Below are 22,421 nucleotides of genomic sequence, written 5' to 3'. Positions count from 1 at the left end.
AGTGGCTCGGGTGCGACGCCATATCCTGAATGCTGCTGAAGCAGAGGAGTTATTGAAGAGTCGATATCAGATCATTAATGTCTGGAGACCGATTAAACGTCCTGCGATTGATTTTTCTCTTGCTGTGATCGATTGGCGGTCACTTCATCCAGAGGATCTGGTCAAAGTCGACCTGATGTATCCAAAACGTAAAGAAAGAAATGATGGGAATGATTGTGGAAAAGATGTCCTGGCTGATCCCAGCTCGATTGATTCGACTGAGGACTATGAACCGCGTGGCGAGCAATATGTGCTTGCTCCGAATCACACGCACAAATTTTTTTACGTCAAGGATATGACACCAGACGAGGTTCTCTTTATTAAATGCTTCGATTTGAGAAGCCAGGGCCAGCCCGGGGGCACTGATGGTGTCGCGGGATTGGCGCCTCATACGGCCTTTGTTGTTGGCGAGACAGAGCATCGAAGTGAGGTGTCTGGTTTTCTACGAGTAGACTCAGCATATAGAGTGACAGTTCATGAGAATTTGATATTTACTCTTAAAACCTGCTAGTGAGGATTAACTATTATGAGACTTCTGCTACAGCTATCAGAAAATTCCCTAACATATCCTACACTTTCACGAGCCGAATCTATTCTAAGGATAAGAAATCTCAAAGGTTACGTAACCGGCCATTGCGATAGTGGTTATTCTTCTCTAGAGTAGTCTGATCAAACAGATCCTTAAAGACTAGGCATTCTTACAATATGCTATTATCCTCACAATCCGTAGTAACCACAGCTTGTAATAGGAAGAATTTGCGAAAGAGCGGGTGACGCAAATCCCAATGGAGTTGGCCCATCCGCTATGAGATTGCGAAGCAGAATAAGATGGATGATGCTTTTATTCCTTGGTCATAGTTCCGCCCAATATTAGTACCGGACTCCTTTAACAACCAAGGTCCATTGAAAGTGATGAAATTCTGCCTCGTATCGCATTCTTTTCCTCCTTTGTCAGCTCAATTCCAAAATGTTTCTCTAGAGCTTCTATCCTTTCTCTCTCTCTTGTAAATGTTTGAACAACATTGGATTTCCTACCCAAGTTCTCCTTCATCTTGTCATCATCCAAGATAATCTTGCCATACACATTATTATCTCCTTCACGAAGGAATTTGACCACAAGCAAATGGGATGTGAGGAAACAATCCGAGCTTCGGCTTGTAAAGAAGTTCATTACTTCAAAGTCACGAAGAAAAAACTCGATCTCAGTGAATGCGTATCCTGGTGTCCATGATTGATTTTCTGTGTTGCGGAACTGGTATATCCACTGGCGTTGATTCGCACCGGGAAGAGTTTCGTACACTAGCTGTACGGTTTGCATTCCAATATTATGATGCTCAAGGCATTCAACAAAAGGCAGAGGTAATTTGGGACCGTTTCCTCCATATCCAACATCGACAAGGTAGCGACTTTGGTCAGAGAAGGTGACGATGTTTACAGAATGCTCCCTGGGAAGTTGTTAGCACCGCTACGGCATGAAAGCGAGTAATTCCAGTACTCACCAACCAGACCACCCTGAGAGCTTGTCAGTCCCACCTCGAAATAGCCGCGCACCTGTCACATAGACTCGGAAACCGAGAAAGAGGAGGACATGGTAAAACAATATGTTATTTCCATACAGTAACCGCCACGACGTCTCTGAACAAGTTTTTCGTGTATCTCAGAGACGTCTAGCGACAGGGAGACGCTTTCCGCGTAATGGAGTGACAGGTTTTCATATGGGATTGCTGTAATATGGCACGCTTGGAGCGCGGAAAGAAGGTCGATGTCCAATGCGGGATGCTGATCATGGTAATAGTGTTTCGGTAACTGGATGCGCTTGAAGTATTGATCAACCTGTTCGGAGTGTTTGGAGTTGGTGGTTCGAGTTTGAGGAATTTCTCGGGACACGCGGATCTGCACAGGAAACTGTTTACATTAGCATCCGCTAAAGGAGCCAAGGGAGAAAGTATACTGATGAGTATTTCAGGATCTTTCATCCGCTGTCCCTCTGGACCGGCGATTGGAGGGGATGGGACTTGTGATTTGGCATTTATAATACCTGGTAAAAGGATGGGATATACCTGTTATTGTGGAGCAATGTATCGATGGCTGACATGTTGGATATAGTGGTGAAGTCTCCATTGGAATATTGTGTCAATGCTTCAGAGGGCTTTCAAATAGTGATTTAGATAAATACTCAAGATGAGTTCTTCATCTTTGATGATGTATTCGTATTACCAAATTGATAGCATCTTTGTTATGACTTTGGTCCCAAGGTTTGAGCTTATATCGCCACACAATTGACTGATTTCAGTGAACTGAGAAGGTATTTTTACCTAGACTATACATCTAGCTCCAGACGGGGAAGTGTATCTCAACGCCATATATTACATCCCATCTATTCAACTGCGCCAGCCTTAACGAGCAAGTCCACAATTCCATGTCTCTCCGTCATTTTGGCCCCCGCTAAAGCTGTGTATGTGATGCCTTTCTCCTCGTACTGCTGTGTAAGGTCGATCTTTCCTGAATCCAATAACAGCTTCACCATGCTCTCGTCATTTTCGGCCATCGCGAGAAGCAGTGGTGATGCACCTTCGTCATTTAATGTGTTCGTCTCTATAACCTCCACCTCAAGCAGCGCCTTCACTATAGAATATCTTCCCTTGTTCACCGCAACCGCTAGCGCTGTATGCCCTTCGTCGTCGCGTCTATTGACATCGATGCCCTCTGTATGGAAAGCATTTTGACAATTTCGTCACTTGAGTAGCTCACTGCGAAGATCAAGGGTGTATCGTCATAGCAGGTATGGTTGATGTCGAATTTGCCATTGTCAAGCAAGTATCGCACGCTTGCTGCATCTTCTGACATGATGGCCGAGAAAAACGGAGACTCATCGTTGTTGTCCTTCACATCCCACCGTATTTTCCCACATTCAAACAGGAGCTTTACAACCTCGACATTGCCAGAGGATGCAGCTGCGTTGGCAATCTTACGGCCAATCCAATAATCCTCGGCGTCTTCGATCTCCTTCTCATGTTGAAGGATCCTCTTCACAACTGAGGTTATGCCAAGGTTGGCGGCCATCCACAATGTATTGCGCAGGTCACGTTCATCGGCGGGCGGATTGGCAACCAAATAGGTCAGCTCGGACCAAGAAGCATAGACATCGGATTTCGGATCACATATTCTGCTAAGGCATGGTTCCAGCCTCTCGTCATCTTCCAGTCTTGCAGCCTGGATATGAGGATGCCAGTTTTCAGCAGAATATTTTGAGAAGGCTCTATTGAGATCGATTGAAGTTGGATCTGCTGACTGGGTCTGATCAACCTGGGGCATGAATTTGTCGATATATGTGATGCAGCTGACTGCAAGGACTCCCTGCGCCTCCTTTGTATTGATTGGTCCATGTTCGCTGCTGAGACCAAAGCCATTATCCTGCACCAGGAACTCTCGTGCTGTTTGGTGCAGAAAGAACACTTTTTTGTCGTTCACAGAAAGAAGCAAACCGCACCAGCTTTGCAATGAGACTTGAAAGTCTTCATCTGATTCAAGATCCAGCTCATCCGATTCGCGGTCTAGATTGACAGCAATGTTCATCTCTGTCAAGGTTAAGGGGCGGGATGCAGCCAGCATAATGCAAAAGGCCTTTCGCGCCATGCCTATGTCCCCTGACCTACTGAGGATTTTGGCATATGAATCGTTGACGTTCTTGGGGAGCTTATCGATGAAAACTTCGTCAATGCCTGTTTTGGCTTTTTTGAAGTGTTGTTTCTCCAAATAATCGAAAACAAGATGGACCCAGAGGTATGTGCGGTGGTTCATTTGAAGCAGTCGCTCTTCCAAGTAGCTTTGGATGTCGGCAGAGAGATCCTTCTTTTGAGCCAGTAGCCCAACACGATGTTTGATGACGATGTTCACTTCTTGGGTAATCTTGTCGGATTCATTCTCTCCCGGTATGTGAATGTGGGGGGAATTCTTAATGAGCTCACGGAATTGCGATATAATGTTTTCGTACGGCCGGCTGGTAAGGAAAAATCTAGCCCTAGCTTCACCATCGTTTTGAATGGACTTGATCTTGTCTGTCAAGTCGATTAATTCGGATTCCTTGCATTCATCTAGAGCATCCAAAACGAAGATGGTCTGCCCCATAGCAGGGTCATTGATTACCTGGGAAAAGATATCCCAGAGCGCAGAGGACACGTTGACCAGTTTTTCTCCGTTGTCTCTGAAATTTTTCATTGCAAGTTCGATCAAATGAGGCTTGCTGGTAAAAATCTGGTGTAGTAATGCGCAGATGGCTTGCTTCTGCGTATTCTGTTCTCCATCCTTGAAGAAGAAGTAGCATATCGTGGCCGATGGATTGGACTGGGGCAACACATTGTCGATGAGATGCTTTGCCAGAACAGACTTGCCACATCCAGGATCTGCTGAAACAATCAACAGGCCTTTATCATCCTCCAGCCACTGCCCAAGATGAGGCTGTTCCAAAAACCATTCGCAGGTGCCCTCGAGTCGATCCGCGACTCTGCTCTTGTACGATTCATATGACGAGTCCTTGTCGTTTCTGGCCAGACGGAATAGCTGCCTGCATTTGCGTTGATCATCCGACAATGATTTCTCATAGATCTGGCGCTGGATATCGAGTTTCTCGATATCAACTTCGAGATGCCGCTGAGCCAGTGGAAGAAGCTTTTGCATCGACTCAAAATTGTGGCGAGTATTTTCCTCAACCTGGTTTATATGCTGTCGGGATACCTCGTTGCTAATCGTTGCGGCATCTTGCTGAACAATCTTTTCGAGGTCTTTGATCGACGACACCATTCCGCTCCAATTTTCCGGTTGGAAGATATCACCAACAAAGGTTCGCTTCCAGCTGCTATGGAAACGCAGAACACTCTTCACCTGGAACTGCAAGATGTGTTGATACAACGTGACTATGTTGGCATTGAGTTGTTCTTTCAACCCAGCATGATCGGAGTTCTGGCTGGAAGTAGACCACAATATCCGCTCCAATTCGACGTAATAGCGAATGCGACCAGTCACATAAGTAAATCCACTCTTATTAGCCTCTGTGGCACTATGAGGATTCGTCAGCAAGGGCAGGACAATGCAGACACCAGCCCATGCCATCGACGCTTCTGGCGATGCCTTGACAGCTTCACCAATGAAGTCTTTGACGGACAGAACCCAGCCTGCAGCCTGGGCCAAGCCCTCCTGAATATCTGTCTTTTGGCTTTGTGCACGCTCCAGGCCGTGTTCGATGATAATATCCAGGTTTTGTTGGCGATTTGTCTCATTCTTCTCATTGGTCGCATTCTTGCTAGAATCATCTTCTACTTGTTAGTATCTGAACGCCGTGGAAATATTTCAAAGATCCAGGAAGGTCAAAAAGATTCAAGAGACTCAAAAGACCGAAACTACTCACCGATCCGTTCTCTTTGTTCTGCCAATAATTTCTCATATTCATTCACCAAGCCCTGATCGAGTTGCTTATATGCCTGGTCCCAGAGAGATTCACCACGAGTCAATTTCTCCTTGCCCGGTGAATCATCGACCACATTCACAGTGTCTTCTTGAGCTGGCTGATTAGCAGCTGCGCCATTGGCAACGACAGTGTTTGCTGGCTGATTATTATTTTCGGGTGGTGGCTTCTTTCCGAACAGTAGTTTCCTCAGCCCAATACAGCCCATCTTGCAAGTGCAAGTGCAATAATGGTTGTTGACAGATTGATTTTCCGGGGAGGCAGGAGGGAGACCCCGTCATTTCTTAATTAATAAAAGCCTGGATTTCCCATCTGCGGCTGAGTGGCAGGTGAATGGCAGCTGCAAAACACGGCATGAAGACCCAATAATAAGGGGCGGCTGGTGTGCATCGACTACGGAGTACAGTGCTAGAGAATCGCCATGGCCAATCATGATATTCTATATTGTATCTGCTGTTACTGAAGGCAGAATTGCTTTCCCTCCGAACTCCACATGAACGGACGATCGATATTTCTCTAAGTTAACCGAACCCCTCCACTTTTCTTCGGGGCTTAGTATGGTTGGCGAAGGAGCAGTCCTTAGCAGACACAATTTCACCTGCAAATATCACATTTTTCATGAGCAATCCAATGAATAAATACGAAAAGTATAGCGAACCATGGACGGTCCTTCCAGATGCAAATGGTGCATTGGCTTTATCGCTCAGATCTTGCAGATGCTTATCATCTCAAGATCCATAGTTAGTTACTAATCCCGGTGTTGATTAACTAACGTAACCCACAAGCGGGCGCACTTTCCGACCAAGTACAACGAAAAGGTCTAATTCAAACATCCAGAACACCATTTATATAACGTATTCAACGGGCGAGCGGCGAATACGGCCGAAGTGCGAATTTTCCCCGCAACCATTACTTTTTGAAGCTTTTCAACCACCAACAGATCGGAACTGCCTGACATCTAGCTAAACCCAGAGTTCACACCACTGCCAATGCCAAAGCAAAGCTTCTGTAAAGACACTCCTCCAGAAGGCTGCCTGTACAGAAGATATCCCAATCAGCTGCAGCAACCCAGAGGCAACTCTCCCTTTCCCAAAAATCGCAACAGGGGAAGCACATCAAGCCATTTCCAAGCCAAAAGCAGCACACCCGGCCAGGATGAGATATAGAATGCTGTGCTGAAAAAGGCCTGGCCTGCTCTAGGCCCCTCCATCTCAGCCGTATACAAACACTGCGTTACAACTGGATGGCACCCCACGCCCTTCCGCCAAGTACTGGTAGCCCTCCCAAAGCCAGGGAAGAAGGACTACAGCAGCCCACACTCATACAGACTGATTGCTCTCCTCTCCACCATGGGGAAGAACTGGAACGCCTTATGGCCCACAGACTCGCCTGGATAGCCATAAAACACAAGGTCCTTCATCCCCAACAGTTCAGGGCTCTCCCCTGTCGTTCAGCCACCGATCTGGCAGCAGTACTAGTGCATGACATTGAAGAATCCTGGGCTCGCGGCCTCAGCGCCTCCATGCTAACTTTTGAAGGGGTCATTGTATCTCAACCATCATTCTCTGTTAGCAGAGCTTTTCAACATGAGTGGGGACCATACTGGTGCGAAAGCGCAACGATTATGACTGCATTCAGCGAAAAGGGGGTGGCGCAATGAGGGAGTCTTCTAGACAGAGGATCAATAGCAAAAATGCCTCAACAGAATCATAGGCGGCGGGGGCGAAAGGTGAAAGGAAACGTAGCACAAATTTGGTTGAAGTTGAAGCAGTGATGAAGGGCGACTTGTTAGAACCCAGGGAGTAGTGGACATATGGCTCAACCAATGGAATCCCAAAAGAGGTCTGAATTACTGTATAGCTCCTATCTGGCAATTTGTGAGGGGCAAGCTGACTAATACAAAACAATCGGCAATTTAGATAGTCCACCTCCGAGCTATGGATTCCGACACGACTTTATAGAGCACACACAGCGATGCCAAGCGGCAATAGGACGCTAAACCTAAACAGGCACGCTATACTACTTATAGTAATGCGACGTCACCCAAGAGTACGGAGTACAGTTTATGTCACTATCTCAGAGTACCCGGGGGTACGTACTTTGTACTCTGGAGGAAGCTAATGCATTTATGCAGTGCATAATTACGTCGCCGCCACCAACCACAAACAATCGACCTACACCCCTCACGTATCAACCCTCCAAACTACAATAACAATTGCGATCACAACTACAACCATAATGACAGGACCCTCCACAATGAAAGCGTGGCTCTACACCAGCACCACAGGCGGCCTCGAGAAAAACCTCACCCTCAACCCCTCTGCCCGCACCCCAGTCCCAGCACCCTCACAACTCCTCATCCAAGTCCTCTCCGCTTCCATCAACCCAGCCGACTACAAGGTCCCAGAAATGCCAATCGTGCCCCGCGTTCTGGTATCCACGCCTGCTTCTCCGGGGATGGATTTTGCAGGGCGCATAGTTTCTACCGGTGCGGAGGTCAGTGAATTCGAAGCTGGGCAGTTGGTGTATGGGACGACGGGTATACCGACGCAGTTCGGGTCTTTGGGGGAGTATATGGTTGTTGGGAAGGATAATGTCGCTGCGCTGCCGGAAGATGTGGAGCCTGATCAAGCGTCTACGGTGGGAGTTGCAGCACAGACGGCATATCAGTCTCTCGTGCCGTATGTTTCGAAGGGGGATAGGGTGTTTATCAACGGTGGTTCTGGGGGATGCGGAATTTTCGCGATTCAATTTGCCAAGGTCGTTGGATGTCATGTTACTACGACCTGCTCGTCGCGGAATGTGCAATTTTGTAAGGACTTGGGGGCGGATGAGGTTATCGACTACACAGCGGAAAATGTCGTGGGTGTTCTGAAGGGACAGGGCCAAGTGTACGAGCATGTCATTGACCATATTGGTCTCCCCGAGAATCTCTATAGCGAGAGTGACTCGTTTCTACGACCTGGAAAGGCGTTTGTGCAGGTTGGTGCAGTGTCACTCTCCATCTTTGTCAACAGGCTGGTTTGGCCTGGTTTCTTGGGCGGAGGGAAGCGGAAGTATGTCATCTTCATGATGAAGCATAAGAAGGAGGATATCACCCAGATTGGACAGTGGATGCAACAAGGAAATGTCAGAGCTGTGATTGACAGCACTTATGAATTTGAGGATGCAGTCAAAGCATTCGAGAAGCTTCGTACCCAACGGTCCAAGGGGAAGATCATCATTCATGTTTCTGAATAAACGAAATGCTTTTATGATATACATTAAGTCTTACGCTTCAAAAATGTTAAAGCACCAATCGCCATCGCGTCTACTCCCGTACGCAGCGTCGGCTGGAGCGCCGGAGCAAAATATGGCGAATGGTTACCAGGCAACTCGCTCAAAGTCTCATTCGCCTCGGCCTCGTCCCACTTCTTCTCATCAATGCCACCAAACGTCCACATGACATATGGAGCGCCAACAGCTGTCGCAAGAAGACTGAAGTCCTCACTGGCTGTAGCAGGCTCTGGCTCAACCATATTCTCCTTGAAATAACTCCCAAACGTCCCCTTGAGCTGCTCAACCATCTCATCATCGTTGATCGTAGCAGGCGACGAAGTAGAACATTCAACACGCGCGTCCTTAACCGCTCGTCCGGCATGACACTCAGCCTCGATGATCCTCTTGATCGACGCGATGACGTTTTTCCGTACATTCTCATCGTACGTCCGAACATTCAGCTTCAAATCCAGCACACTGGGAATGATATTCGACGCATGTCCTGATTGAATACTCCCACAGCTAACAACCGCCGTCTCCCCAGGCGCCACCTCCCGGCTGACAATCCCCTGCAACCGCATAACAATCGAAGCCCCAATAAGAATCGGATCAACGGTCGTATGCGGCGCCGAGCCATGCCCACCACGCCCATAAATCCTCACATCAAACGCGTCCGCTGCAGTCAACAACCGTCCCGACTTCACACTTACAGTGCCCGCCCTCATCTTAAGCACATGCTGCGCAAGCACAACATCTGGCTTGGGAACCTTCTCATAGAGCCCATCCTCAATCATCCCCTTGGCCCCATTCAACTCCTCCTCCGACGGCTGGAACACGCACACCAACGTGCCCGACCACTCGCTCTTCGCAGAATGCAACAACGACGCCGCAGCCACAAGCGCCGTAACATGGAAATCATGCCCACATGCATGCGCAACGGGCCGCTCAACGCCGTTCCGATCCTTCATCACGCGAGTACTCGCATACGGCACGCCCGTCTCCTCCTCCATAGGTAGGGCGTCCATATCCGCGCGCAGAAGCACCGTGGGTCCATCGCCGTTCCGGAATATTCCAGCGACACCGTATCCGCCGATGTGCGTGTGGACTTCGAAGTCGAGGCTGTTGAGGTATTCGGCGGCAGTGGTGGAGGTGCGTTCTTCCTGGCCGGAGAGTTCCGGGAAGCTGTGGAGGTTGCGGTAAAAGCCTTCGAACGTTTTCATTTCGGGGCGGTACTTTTCGATGAGGGCGTGGAGGGCGCCGTCGTTGGGGTCTGCTCGTTAGCTGGGTTCATAACCATACAAGTATGCGTAGTACAGAGTATACTGCTCACCTTGCTTCGGCATGATGGGCAATTGGCTGGCAATGAGGGCAACAATAGCTTAGACAATGGCTTCAATGACTTTAGGAGAAAAGAGGAGGGCTCTTCTACTTGTATGAATCACGACAATGCGGGGAGACGAACTCCTCACAGTCGCTGTCGTCGGCTATTTGCCCAATGACGTCTTCATCGTTAGCGGCTCGGCAAGGGTCCACCAACGTAGTCTGTCGCAAAAAGAGCTGGGTAAATCGTATGTACACTATCCGGAGTAAGTATCAGGAGAATAAGATAGGAAATATGTCAAACTATAGCGGCGGGAAGAGGTCGCGATTGCCGCTGCAAATTGTAGATCGGGATCGGATCTGATATCATCATAGCGCATCCGCCCGAAATGGTAATCCACAACTATCTTCAAGTGCCGTATCGACTGCAAATGTTTTCTGCGGGAACCTGGGGGCTTTCCATTTCCGTTTTCGGTCCTACTCGACGCCGCTTTTTGCTCCCTCAGCAGCCCCGAGCGTTTCCAGGGCAGGGCAGTGCGTGCCTGGAGCGATCAGGGAACCGAGCCGGAGCGATCCTGGAGTGATCCCGGGGCGATTAGGGTATGTTTGGATCACTGCACCCTGATAAGGGAGCCAGATAAATGTTCGAAGCAAAGCCCGCAGTCTCACCTCACAAGACCGACCGCTTTAATTTAGTGATGCCATAGAATAGCAAAAGGTCTCTATTTTACAACTATGGTCCACTTTACGAGTAATAAATACTGCCTATCGCTGTATTGTCTGATCGTTAACACTGTCAACAAATCCAAAGCAAGCAGGATACCAGGAATCAAAATAAGCTGCTGAAGGACACCACGGCCCGAGAACAACATGTGAAAGGATGAGCTACAGTTGAAATGACGCCGATAAGTGGAATGATATGAAAATCTTGCTCTGGAAACCTTGTCTATTTGTACAAATACAAGGAAGTGCTGGGACAGGTCACTGAACTGAAGGATGTATTAGCTAAACAAGGTAATGGGAGCGATGTAGTAGTGTAGTAAGCTATCCTACTTAACAAAGCCAAATATTCTAACCACATGATTCCTCAAAAGCCAAACCTAAAGTTTTCTTCGCAGCAGCTTGACAACACCATTACATCCTTTGTCAAGCTTTGGTGCTCCTCGTTTCACTGCAAGCGCGTGCTGAAGTTCCAAAGTAGTAAGCTCTCTCTTGGCGCAGGTGATCCACAGCAAAACGCCCATTGCGAAGTCCAAGGCGTCTCTATCTTGCCCTTTAATTCGCCCCATAGCATCCTCATACGCCTCAGTATATGTTTCAGGCCCTAGTGAAAGGTTTTTGAAGGTTTCCTTGACCTTCTTGCGTCTCTTCTTTGTTTTTATCGAGTGGAAATGAAGCTGCGCAAGGAGAAACCTAGGCTATGGTCAGTTTTTCCAGTCCAGTTGAGTAAATGATATGAGAGTTGACAGACATTCCATCTACAGCCTCTGTAATCCTCTCTTGACCTCTTCCTTGTGTTCATTCAAGAGTTTTGATTCAGCTTATGAAATGCGGCCTTCCAAATATCTTCGCATATCACTTTCATGAGCACGAATCTCTAAGGTGGTACCGTTGAATTTCTCGGTAATTTCTGGTATTGGCCTAGCGGTGGCAAAGATGTTTACTAGGCACTTCTTCTGAAGGTCAAAAAGCTGGGACAAAAACACCTCTCGGCAGTCATCCGATGCCTGGCATTCGTCAAGTGCGTCGACGACAAAGAAGACTCTTGAATATGCTGCCGCTACAAATTGGAGAGTTCTCGACAATTCGTCTAGTGACGGCCGTGTCCGTCTATTCTCATGTTGTTTGTAAAGTTTTTTCACGCTTTCCGGTAGAGAAGATTGACACCGGGCTAGTTGTTTGAGTATACTCGCTAGTAAGTCTTCAGCCTTCTGCTCGTCTTTCCACCGGAAATTGCAGTAGATGTATGCAAGACCAATGGTTTGGTTACTAAAGCGACGCATCGTGAGGTCGTTAATCACGACCGCGGTAAGAATCGTCTTCCCAGCTCCAGGAATGCCTGGACAGAAAAGCGTATGCTTGTCAGAATTTAGCCAGTCCTGGTATTCGGCGGATTCCAGAAGCCATTGGCCAGTTCCTGCCTGCCGCCTCTTGATATAGTCACTCTGCCGAAGGCCATAGTCCGTTCGAGCCAGCCAGTTCAGTATCTCAAGGTCTTCTTTTCTAGTCAACCTTGAACTCATCGCTTCAACGTTTGCTCCTGCTCTGGATACAGTGTCTAGGACTATTTATATCAGAAACACGCTGTTACATAGATGCAAACATTAGACAATGACTAACCAACAGGAAGAATTTCAGTGATCCTCTTCTCAGCTTCAACCCTGTTCGGGGCAATTCGATAAAGGAGATCTTTCGCATATGCAGCCGCCGTCATGGCGGCATACCCTTCCCAGTCCTTATTCTTATGGGAGTCCGCGTAGTTGCATATACCGCGAATCACCAGACAGGGAAAGTGGTTCATCAGCCCCGCCGCTTCCATCTCAAAGCACAGAACGTCCTTCTCCGCAGCAAGTCTATCCCGAATCGAAGCGTCCTTCATCAACTGGTTTGCCGAAGCAATCAGGCCATAGTGAATTGCCGGATTATCCTCGCCCTCCGTCCGTTCGTGCCGCAATATCAAGTCTGATGGATCATCTCCACAGACTACTGCACAACTTGCTTCGTTGTCCAGAGTGTGGACGAATCCGCTTCGATATAGCTTATCGCTACCTGGGTCCGGCCGCTTGTACTTCTTCCGCAGTCTTGGTTTCTTCTCTAGAATACCGTTGATAGCTTCCTCAAGCTGATGCCCTTCGCTCTCATACTGGCTTTTGAGGCCATTCACCGCCGCCCGCAAGGCTACTGGTGCCTGGTTCAGGAATCCTGTTGGTCGAAAGTTCTGATGTTGTATGGTTTTGCCAAAGTCATACTGAAACACGCCACCCTTCCCATCGCGAGGAGCGCTGACCACAATATCTCCCAGACGGATGTCATGCTTTGGACTTGGTGCACCGCCGCCGACGCCGACCATCAGACCGATTCTGACGTTAGGAAAGCTGTGCAGCATATCTTTTGCGACGCTTGTTGCGGAAGATATACCGTACTCCCCGTCGGGAAAGACGGCAATGACGACATTATGTTTTCCAATCTTGCCTAAGGTGTAATCATTATTGTCATTAGGTGACACATATTCTGGTCCTTCATGCTTCTCGTCAAGAAAAGCCTGCGCGGCAACGTGCTCCGTACTTTTGGCGCAGATCCAGCCGACGGTGTATTCCTTAGGGTCAGGCATAACTTGCTGGCAGAGTATTATGGAGAAAGAAGACGTGAGATACTCTGGAGGACAAATTCAAGCGCACATGTTCAATGAGGTCAGTCGCATTTGTTTTCTGTGAAATTCTAGCCTCAGATTGTCCAGAACGAGATCAAATGCTCGGTATCTTTCACGGAGAGACTCAAAGAAAAGCTTTGAGAATCGACTAACGTACTCCACATGCGAATGTAACACACGGGCGAATGTAACACGAAATCGCTCCGACGCGACTTCCGATTTCTACTACAAATTTCACCACACCCAACGATGCCTCAGAAACATGATGAAAGCCAAGTAATATTGGCCCTTCAAGCTATGCAAAATGATAAAAATCTAAGCGCTCGAGCCGCTGGCAGGATCTATCACGTGGATCATGTGAAGCTTAGTCGCCGCCGGCGTGGCATGCAATCACGATGCAATATATCAGCCAATTCACGGAAGCTCACTGATCTAGAGGAATCAACGATTGTCGAACACATACTTGATCTAGATTCCAAAGGGTTTCCTCCTCGGTTGTCTGGTGTGGAAGATATGGCCAACCGACTACCGACTACTCACAACGCGCGACGCGGGACGCGTTGGGGTAAACTGGGCTAGCACCTTTGTCAAACGGCACCCAGAGCTCACAACTCGTTTCAATCGGAAATATGACTATCAGAGGGCTCTATGCGAAGACCCAGAAGTTATTTGTCGTTGGTTTACACTTGTTCAAAACACAATTGCGAAGTATGGCATCCAGGAAGCAGATATCTATAACTTTGATGAAACTGGGTTTCAGATGGGAGTGATCTCGACTACAATGGTTGTCATAAGCTCTGAACAACATGGAAAGGCAAAAGCAAAACAGCCTGGCAATCTTGAACACTGCTGACGTCCTTACAAAAGGCACGAGGAAGATAATGCATAAGATGGATTTGATGGAAGCAGAGATTCATGATCTTCGGGCGGCAAACGAGGCCCTTAGCAAACGCCGGAGGGCTAAAAAAACACGTCTAAGGAAAGGAGGGTCGCTTTCAATACTGGAAGCTCAGGAATTAGGGGATCAAATGGAGGTTGAGGTGCAACTAAAGGAGGAAACACGCATCGGGGGGGGGGGGGGGTGGGGGTGGCTTCTCAGGTGGTGGTGATTTGTAAGGGGGCTTGGGTAGTTACCTTGGGTGGTGTCTTGGGGGCACCGGGTGAAGCTCCAGCAGCTTCGGCATGGCTGTTGTGTTTAGAGGGTGGGGGTTGATGGTTCTCTGCTTTGGCAGGGTGTCCCGTCGCTAGGTTCGAGCTGAAATTGAGGACCAGGGTTCTGATGTCCTTGCCCAAGGAGGCAGCTCTTTTAAGGCTCCTCTCCTCCCACTTGGCGATTTTCTGGTTAACCATAGAGACGAGCTCCGTGACTTCATCTCCAGTAGTCTCTATCTGTGCTGTGCGCGAAGCCACTGCTGCTGTAATGTGGCTTTGGAGCTCTAGGTCTAGTTGGCTTTGGGGGGATCCGTGGGGAGGGGATTCGGGAGGCGTATTTTGATTGAGTTGTCCAGGCCATAGCAGGTTCTGAGGGATAACAGGGGGCTCTATAGCTTTCTTCGGAGTTTCTGGTCTCGGTCGTTTGGGCGGTCGTTTCGGGGTGGTGGGCTCCCGGGACTTCCCCATATTGACGTCGGACATAGAATTGGTGGTAGCAGTGTTTGTACTCAGTGGCTGGCTGGGAAATCACGAGCAGATGGTCGCGATTTTGGTGCTGTGAGGTGTGTATGACTGCAATAGTGAATCTGCGGTCGGACCACCTCAAGCCAACAAATGTCACGTGGTTGCTGAGCTGGAGACGATCTCTCACACCAGGCTGAACAGAACTCGCTGTTCTTGACTTCAAGGACTACAAAGAAAATAGAAACGCAATGCCTGTCTCTTGCTTTGGAAATGGCTTCATACAGAGCCTCAGGAGGAGACTCCGCAAGAAATCCCCCGACAAGACAGATGAAAATCCATCGGAAGATTGCTTGCCGAGCCCAGAAATGTCTCTCGTCACTCAAGCCGCTCCCCAGGAACTGGAAGATTTATGGATGGGAGCAGAATGGCGGCTCAAGCAGAATGAAACGACGAAAAATATTTTAACAGCATCGGCCGAAATCCTTCAAATTCACTTTGGACTGAATGTTCAGACAGAGGGGATAACCGGCCGGGAACTCTGTGGTTTCCTAGATACTAAGAATCGCGAGCTGGAAGAGAACAAGTGGGTGGTTCATTTTGGCGGTCACAAGATCAAAGTCGAGCAACAACTCACAAGAGCATTCCAAAATGTCTTGATGGTCAAGGATGTGTTTACTACGGCCGCATCTGCAAGCCCGCCAGCTGCAATAGCCTGCGCCGGTGTTACTGTTGGTCTTCTGGTAAGGCTCTATTGCCCCAGTCAATGCTGTCATTCAATTCTAAGTCATCCATAGTTTGTTGTGCAGGCTTTTGAGCAACATGAATGCCTATTACAGGGCATAGAGTTGACCTCTGCCTTGATTCCTCGCCTCCATGTCATGAAAGATTCTTACGCGCATTCCGATGAAGGCTCCAATGTTCAGTTAAAGGAGAAATTCAAGGAAAACCTGCTTTCATTATATTCCAAGATACTGGAATTCCAGGCTCGAGCGCTGTGCTATCTATATAAGCATACCATCTCTCGGGCTTTCAGAAACATGTTCAAGCAGGATGCGTGGGATGATTTGTTGAAGGACATTAAAAGACTTGAGGATTCAGCAAAGAGTTTCACTTCCCTGATACATAATGCGGACACCAAGCAAAGGCTTGATGAGATCCAAGCCTCTGTTGATCAGTTTCAGATATGGAAATTCACGTCAACCCGAGATGAGAGGATGAAAAAGTTCTTCAAACAGCTCTACACCTGCCCTTACCGAGACCGCAAAGACCGGAATGACAAGCGTGTGCCTGGTACATGTAACTGGTTTACCAGCCATGACCGATTCCACAACTGGGAGCAGAGCGATCACTCCAGCCTTCTATGGGTTTCAGCCGATCCAGGGTGTGGAAAATCAGTATTGGCGAAGTACTTGGTTGATGAGTTACTTCCCAACTCTACAAGAACAGTTTGTTACTTCTTTTTCAAGGACGACTTTTCCGACCAGAAGAGCGCATCAAACGCATTTGCCGCAATCTTACGCCAACTTTTCATGGTGCAGCCGCACTTGCTATCTGATTCTGTCATGGACAAGCTGGACACTGATGGAGACAAGCTTATTGGATCCTTCAGTGACCTATGGAATATCTTGATGACTGTCGCAACTGGTGAGAATGTTTGTGAAATCATCTGTGTCTTGGATGCTTTGGATGAGTGCCAAGCCGATGACCGTATGCAACTCATTGAAGCTGTGAGAGAGTTTTACTTGGCTGACGCCAAGAGGCACAATCTTAAGTTTCTCATCACAAGTAGGCCATATGACCATATTCGCCGCGGTTTCCACAAATTGGAGGCTCAATTGCCCACAATCCATTTAAGCGGTGAAGGCGAAGTTGAGGTCCAGAAAATTTCACGCGAGATAGACTTGGTCATCGAACAGCGGGTTAGGGATATCAGTGCGCCAAGGAATCTAAAGCCTGATCAGCTCGAATCTCTTCGGAGAGAGCTCATGTCTAAATCTAAATCCCAACGCACGTATTTGTGGGTAAGCCTTACGTTGAATGTCATAGAGAACATGACAGAGTTCACGAACGGAGAGATCCGTAAAGTGATTCATCATGTGCCTCAAAATGTCAATGAAGCTTATAATAAAATCCTGAATCGGGGTCCTAACCGCGAAAAGGCTAAGAGACTACTGCACATAATCACTGCAGCAAGGCGACCATTATCTCTTAAGGAAGTTTCTGTGGCTTTAGCTTTTAGTGCAGGGGCCCATCATTCCATCGAGGACATCTGTGATCACATTGAAACAGACGACCAACGAATCCAAGCAACCATCAGAGATCTGTGTGGGCTCTTTCTGGTGGTCGTAGACTCAAATGTCTATTTGCTTCACCAGACCGCAAAGGAGTTCTTAGTGCGGAACAACTCTGCAGAACCCATAAGCTCTCAAATTGAGGGATGGGAACACTCCTTGCTGCCGGAGATGTCTCACCAGATTCTCGCAGAGGCCTGCACATTATACTTGGTCCAAGAGAACATCAGAGAAGGTCCCACGTGCACGTTCCTGGACTACGCAGCACAGAATTGGGTATCTCATTTTCGTGCAGCCAGTATCCAAAGCAAGGATCCGGTAATGAAACGAGGACTCATCCTCTGCGAACCAGAATCAAGGATTTACGAGACATGGTCCTATAAGAATAAAACTATAAGATGGGGCCCTGCGCAGAATGCAAGCTCCCTTATCATTGCATCTTATTTGGGGCTTGCAGCAGTTGTACATCAGCTCCTTGAGGTTGGGAAAGTGGACGTGGATTCAGAGGATTCTGATGGTCGGACACCTTTATCATACGCAGCAGAGATTGGACATGAGGCAGTGGTGAAGCTGCTGCTCAGCACTGGAAAAGTGGATGTCGACTTGAGGGATTTTAATGGCCGGACACCTTTGTCATATGCAGCAGAGATTGGACATGAGGCATTTCGGTTATCATCTACAGCACAGAATGGACAAGAGGCAGTGGTGAAGTTGCTGCTCAGCACTGGAAAAGTGGATGTGGATTCAGAGGATTCTGATGGTCGGACACCTTTATCATATGCAGCACAGAATGGACATGAGGCAGTAGTGAAGCTGCTGCCTGACACTGGAAAAGTGGATGTGGACTCGAAGGATTCTGATGGTCAGACACCTTTATCATATGCAGCACGGAATGGACATGAGGTAGTGGTGAAGCTGCTGCTTGACACGGGAAAAGTGGATGTGGACTCGAAGGATTCTGATGGCCGGACACCATTATCATATGCAGCAGAGATTGGACATAAGGTAGTTATGAAGCTGCTGCTCAGCACTGGAAAAGTAGATGTGGACTCAAAGGATTCTAATGGCCTGACACCTTTATCATACGCAGCACAGAATGGACATGAGGCATTTTGGTTATCATCTACAGCACGGAATGGACATGAGGCAGTAGTGAAGCTGCTGCTTGACACTGGAAAAGTGGATGTGGACTCAAAGGATTCTAATGGTCGGACGCCTTTATCATATGCAGCACGGAATGGACATGAGGCAGTGGCAAAGCTGCTGCTTGACACTGGAAAAGTGGATATGAACTCAAAGGATTCTGATGGTCGGACACCTTTATCATATGCAGCACGGAATGGAAATGAGGCATTTTGGTTATCATCTGCAGCACGGAATGGACATGAGACAGTGGTGAAGCTGCTGCTTGACATGGGAAAAGTGGATGTTGACTCAAAGGATTCTGATATTCGGACACCTTTATCATATGCAGCACAGAATGGACATGAGGCAGTGGTGAAACTGCTGCTTGACACTGGAAAAGTGGATGTGGACTTGAGGGATTTTAATGGCCGGACACCTTTGTCATATGCAGCAGAGATTGGACATCAGGCATTTTGGTTATCATCTGCAGCACGGAATGGACATGAGACAGTGGCAAAGCTGCTGCTTGACACTGGAAAAGTGGATATGAACTCAAAGGATTCTGATGGTCGGACACCTTTATCATATGCAGCACGGAATGGAAATGAGGCATTTTGGTTATCATCTGCAGCACGGAATGGACATGAGGCAGTAGTGAAGCTGCTGCTTGACACTGGAAAAGTGGATGTGGACTCAAAGGATTCTAATGGTCGGACGCCTTTATCATATGCAGCACGGAATGGACATGAGGCAGTGGCGAAGCTGCTGCTCAGCACTGGAAAAGTGGATGTGGACTCGAAGGATTCTGATGGTCGGACACCTTTATCATATGCAGCACGGAATGGACATGAGGCAGTGGTGAAGCTGCTGCTTGACACCAGAAAAGTGGATGTGGACTCGAAGGATTCTGATGGTCGGACACCTTTATCATATGCAGCATGGAATGGACATGAGGCAGTGGCAAAGCTGCTGCTTGACACTGGAAAAGTGGATATGAACTCAAAGGATTCTGATGGTCGGACACCTTTATCATATGCAGCACGGAATGGAAATGAGGCATTTTGGTTATCATCTACAGCACGGAATGGACATGAGGCAGTAGTGAAGCTGCTGCTTGACACTGGAAAAGTGGATGTGGACTCAAAGGATTCTAATGGTCGGACGCCTTTATCATATGCAGCACGGAATGGACATGAGGCAGTGGCAAAGCTGCTGCTTGACACTGGAAAAGTGGATATGAACTCAAAGGATTCTGATGGTCGGACACCTTTATCATATGCAGCACGGAATGGAAATGAGGCATTTTGGTTATCATCTGCAGCATGGAATGGACATGAGACAGTGGTGAAGTTGCTGCTCAGCACTGGAAAAGTGGATGTGGATTCAGAGGATTCTGATGGTCGGACACCTTTATCATATGCAGCACAGAATGGACATGAGGCAGTAGTGAAGCTGCTGCTTGACACTGGAAAAGTGGATGTGGACTCGAAGGATTCTGATGGTCGGACACCTTTATCATACACAGCATGGAATGGACATGAGGCATTTTGGTTATCATCTACAGCAGGGAATGGACAAGAGGCAGTGGTGAAGCTGCTGCTTGACACTGAAGAAGTGGATGTGGACTCAAAGGATTCTAATGGCCGGACACCATTATCATATGCAGCAGAGATTGGACATAAGGTAGTTATGAAGCTGCTGCTCAGCACTGGAAAAGTGGATGTGGACTCAAAGGATGCCGATGGTCGGACACCTTTATCATATGCAGCAAGGTATAAACGTGGTTCACTGATGAAGGGGAAGAAGCTATCTTTGTTTTCTAGCCGGAAACTCAAAGCATTTGCAGCACGGAATGAACATGAGGGAGTTGTCAAGCTGCTGCTTGACACTGGAAAAGTGGATGTAAACTCGAAGGATTCTGATGGTCGGACACCTTTATCATATGCGGCAGGGAATGGATCTAGGGCAATAGTGAAGCTTCTCTCTGATGCTAAGGAAAGGGGCATCTCAGTGGCGAATAACCAACAAGTCAATACCAGTACAAATTAGGTGGTATGCAACTACCATTATCATTATATATTATTTAATCAAGTTCATTGTCCATACCGAGCCCTAGAGCCATGACAGACCATTATTCGTGGAGTTGAGGCGGGTAGCTATTCTACAGTCTCTTGTCCCTATGACTTCCTGAGGCACTAGCCCCCTTCTATAATCCTTCTGATCCTTTTCCTCGCCCCAAACCGCCTGTATGCGCAGGGCTTTCGAGCACAATGCTCTCCTTGTGTTTCGGAGCAAGATGGGTGTGGCCTAGGTTGAATCTCAGCTTAGGCTACCCTCCCTGCTATCCTTCTCCTGTTCTAGTCGCCTCCTCCAATGCTTCCAGTCCCCATTCATCCTCTCTTCGGGCCCTTTCTGCCGTTCGCTGTAGGTGTGCTCGGGGTAGAGCTACACTGGTACTGGCTAGGAATTGTAGCAGCGCCTTGGTAGCTCTGGGCTCTCTGTCACGAGCTCGGAATAGTAGATAATAACGAACTGAGTTCCTATCTAGACTATTGTAGCCATCAACGAGAATATCGAATCTGAAGAGGAAAAGAAAAGAAAGAAGAGTCTATTTACACAAAGAAGTCTTATATATGGTTGTGTGTGGCCTCGCTAAGCAGCTGTTTGTCTCGATTGCTTTCATGGCATTGTTTGCCATGTTGACAATGAATGTTCATGAAGGCACTGAGCTGAGCCGTCACACTCTCCTAAAAGTCGTCCTTGCGGGTGCTCTGCAGCAGTAGGTTTCATAACCCCACCCATCTCCAAGTCCCTGTAGAGCTTGTTTCGTTGGTGTCTGCGGCCGGCCCTCTTTTGAAACAAAAACCAACGTCTACCCTATCAACTGAAGTATTGGTTCCGCGCGAAGTGAGCATGGACCAATTTAAGAAAAATCTCTTATTTGGAGATATCCCAACAGTTGCCCTATTGCTTTCCCTCAATCCAGTGGAGAATTGGACAGAAGCAACTGCCACTTCTGGATTCGATGAAAGATCGATGCTTAAAATAGTTGGTTCTCGAGTTGACTCTCCCACAAGGCAGCCACGGTTCATACCACACTGGAAAAGCACAGCAATTCACGACAAGGAAACCGCAAACCCATCTCTCTCATTTGAACCCATGCCGGGTTTCTGTTTCAAGTCTATAAAGGGATGTTCCGTAATGAAAATCCCACAAGATGGCTCAGTGGTATTCAAGATAAATTGCAGAGACAGACATACACCCATTACACGAGGTTAAGTTTTGTCGCAATTCTTAGCCTTATACGCCGTCGAAACATGGTTATATGGGACGATTTCATGCATGAGCTTTGCTGTTTGGGTGTCCTTGTGGTTATGAAAAATGCTACATGCTGACCGTTGTGTTGGGTATCCACAGCACTACGAATGGGAGCCACTCTTGCCCAAGTAACCTGGGCAAGAGTGGCTCGGGCCAAGTAGGCTTGCAAAATTATGCTCTCTTCCTTTCCCAGGGAATGGACAGCTTTTTGGATGTGGACATGAGATTGTCAGAATTAAAGTAATCAGCCCATGGATAAGTTGTCATTTCAAGAGCACCATTGATCCCTCCATGCTCACTCATGCTGTAACCGCCTTGATGGTAACACCTATATAAAGCATGGCATACCTTCCTCCAAAGTATCCGGTTTCATATCTTACTCAGTACATTTCTATTACTTTGCTTCCACTTATCCCATCCACCATGGTATCCAGCGTGGCACGCCACCGAGATAGCGCTATTTTCATTTATATTCACCTCTTTGGGTTATCCTATTTTGTCTTCTTCTTGGCCATTGTCTTGTTCCAACAATTCCCAAGATCTCTAGAGGCCATCCCTGTTGCACAGGGACTGATGTGCTATGGCAGCGGTGTCATGGTGTGGTGCATGTGCAGCTTGACTT

The 22,421-nt window shown here is 47.9% G+C and overlaps 6 protein-coding genes across 6 annotated transcripts; 2 read left to right on the top strand and 4 right to left on the bottom strand.

Moving 5' to 3' along the window:
* Positions 1–2,697: 2,697 nt before the first annotated feature.
* Positions 2,698–5,708, bottom strand: ACHE_80748S (uncharacterized protein; the record flags this gene model as incomplete). The annotated part of the gene is made up of 2 exons (XM_043284153.1): positions 2,698–5,348; positions 5,444–5,708. The coding sequence occupies 2 exons, from the start codon at positions 5,706–5,708 to the stop codon at positions 2,698–2,700; spliced, it is 2,916 nt and encodes a 971-aa protein (XP_043141361.1).
* Positions 5,709–7,738: 2,030 nt separating this feature from the next.
* ACHE_80747A (NAD(P)-dependent alcohol dehydrogenase) lies at positions 7,739–8,740 on the top strand (the record flags this gene model as incomplete). The annotated part of the gene is made up of 1 exon (XM_043284151.1): positions 7,739–8,740. The coding sequence occupies one exon, from the start codon at positions 7,739–7,741 to the stop codon at positions 8,738–8,740; it is 1,002 nt and encodes a 333-aa protein (XP_043141360.1).
* Positions 8,741–8,763: 23 nt separating this feature from the next.
* On the bottom strand, positions 8,764–9,978 carry ACHE_80746S (putative zinc metallopeptidase; the record flags this gene model as incomplete). The annotated part of the gene is made up of 1 exon (XM_043284150.1): positions 8,764–9,978. One exon carries the CDS (start codon positions 9,976–9,978, stop codon positions 8,764–8,766), a length of 1,215 nt encoding a protein of 404 aa, XP_043141359.1.
* Positions 9,979–11,619: 1,641 nt separating this feature from the next.
* ACHE_80745S (uncharacterized protein) lies at positions 11,620–13,409 on the bottom strand (the record flags this gene model as incomplete). The annotated part of the gene is made up of 2 exons (XM_043284149.1): positions 11,620–12,362; positions 12,419–13,409. The coding sequence occupies 2 exons, from the start codon at positions 13,407–13,409 to the stop codon at positions 11,620–11,622; spliced, it is 1,734 nt and encodes a 577-aa protein (XP_043141358.1).
* A 1,134-nt stretch (positions 13,410–14,543) lies between these two features.
* ACHE_80744S (uncharacterized protein) lies at positions 14,544–15,068 on the bottom strand (the record flags this gene model as incomplete). The annotated part of the gene is made up of 1 exon (XM_043284148.1): positions 14,544–15,068. The coding sequence occupies one exon, from the start codon at positions 15,066–15,068 to the stop codon at positions 14,544–14,546; it is 525 nt and encodes a 174-aa protein (XP_043141357.1).
* Positions 15,069–15,313: 245 nt separating this feature from the next.
* Positions 15,314–20,530, top strand: ACHE_80743A (uncharacterized protein; the record flags this gene model as incomplete). The annotated part of the gene is made up of 2 exons (XM_043284147.1): positions 15,314–15,805; positions 15,860–20,530. The coding sequence occupies 2 exons, from the start codon at positions 15,314–15,316 to the stop codon at positions 20,528–20,530; spliced, it is 5,163 nt and encodes a 1,720-aa protein (XP_043141356.1).
* Positions 20,531–22,421: the final 1,891 nt, after the last annotated feature.

This window comes from Aspergillus chevalieri, chromosome 8 (genome assembly GCF_016861735.1).
Source record: "Aspergillus chevalieri M1 DNA, chromosome 8, nearly complete sequence".
NCBI classification, from domain to species: Eukaryota; Fungi; Ascomycota; class Eurotiomycetes; order Eurotiales; family Aspergillaceae; genus Aspergillus; species Aspergillus chevalieri.
Note: the sequence above shows the minus strand (reverse complement) of the source record. Positions and strands in the feature narration are given on the sequence as shown.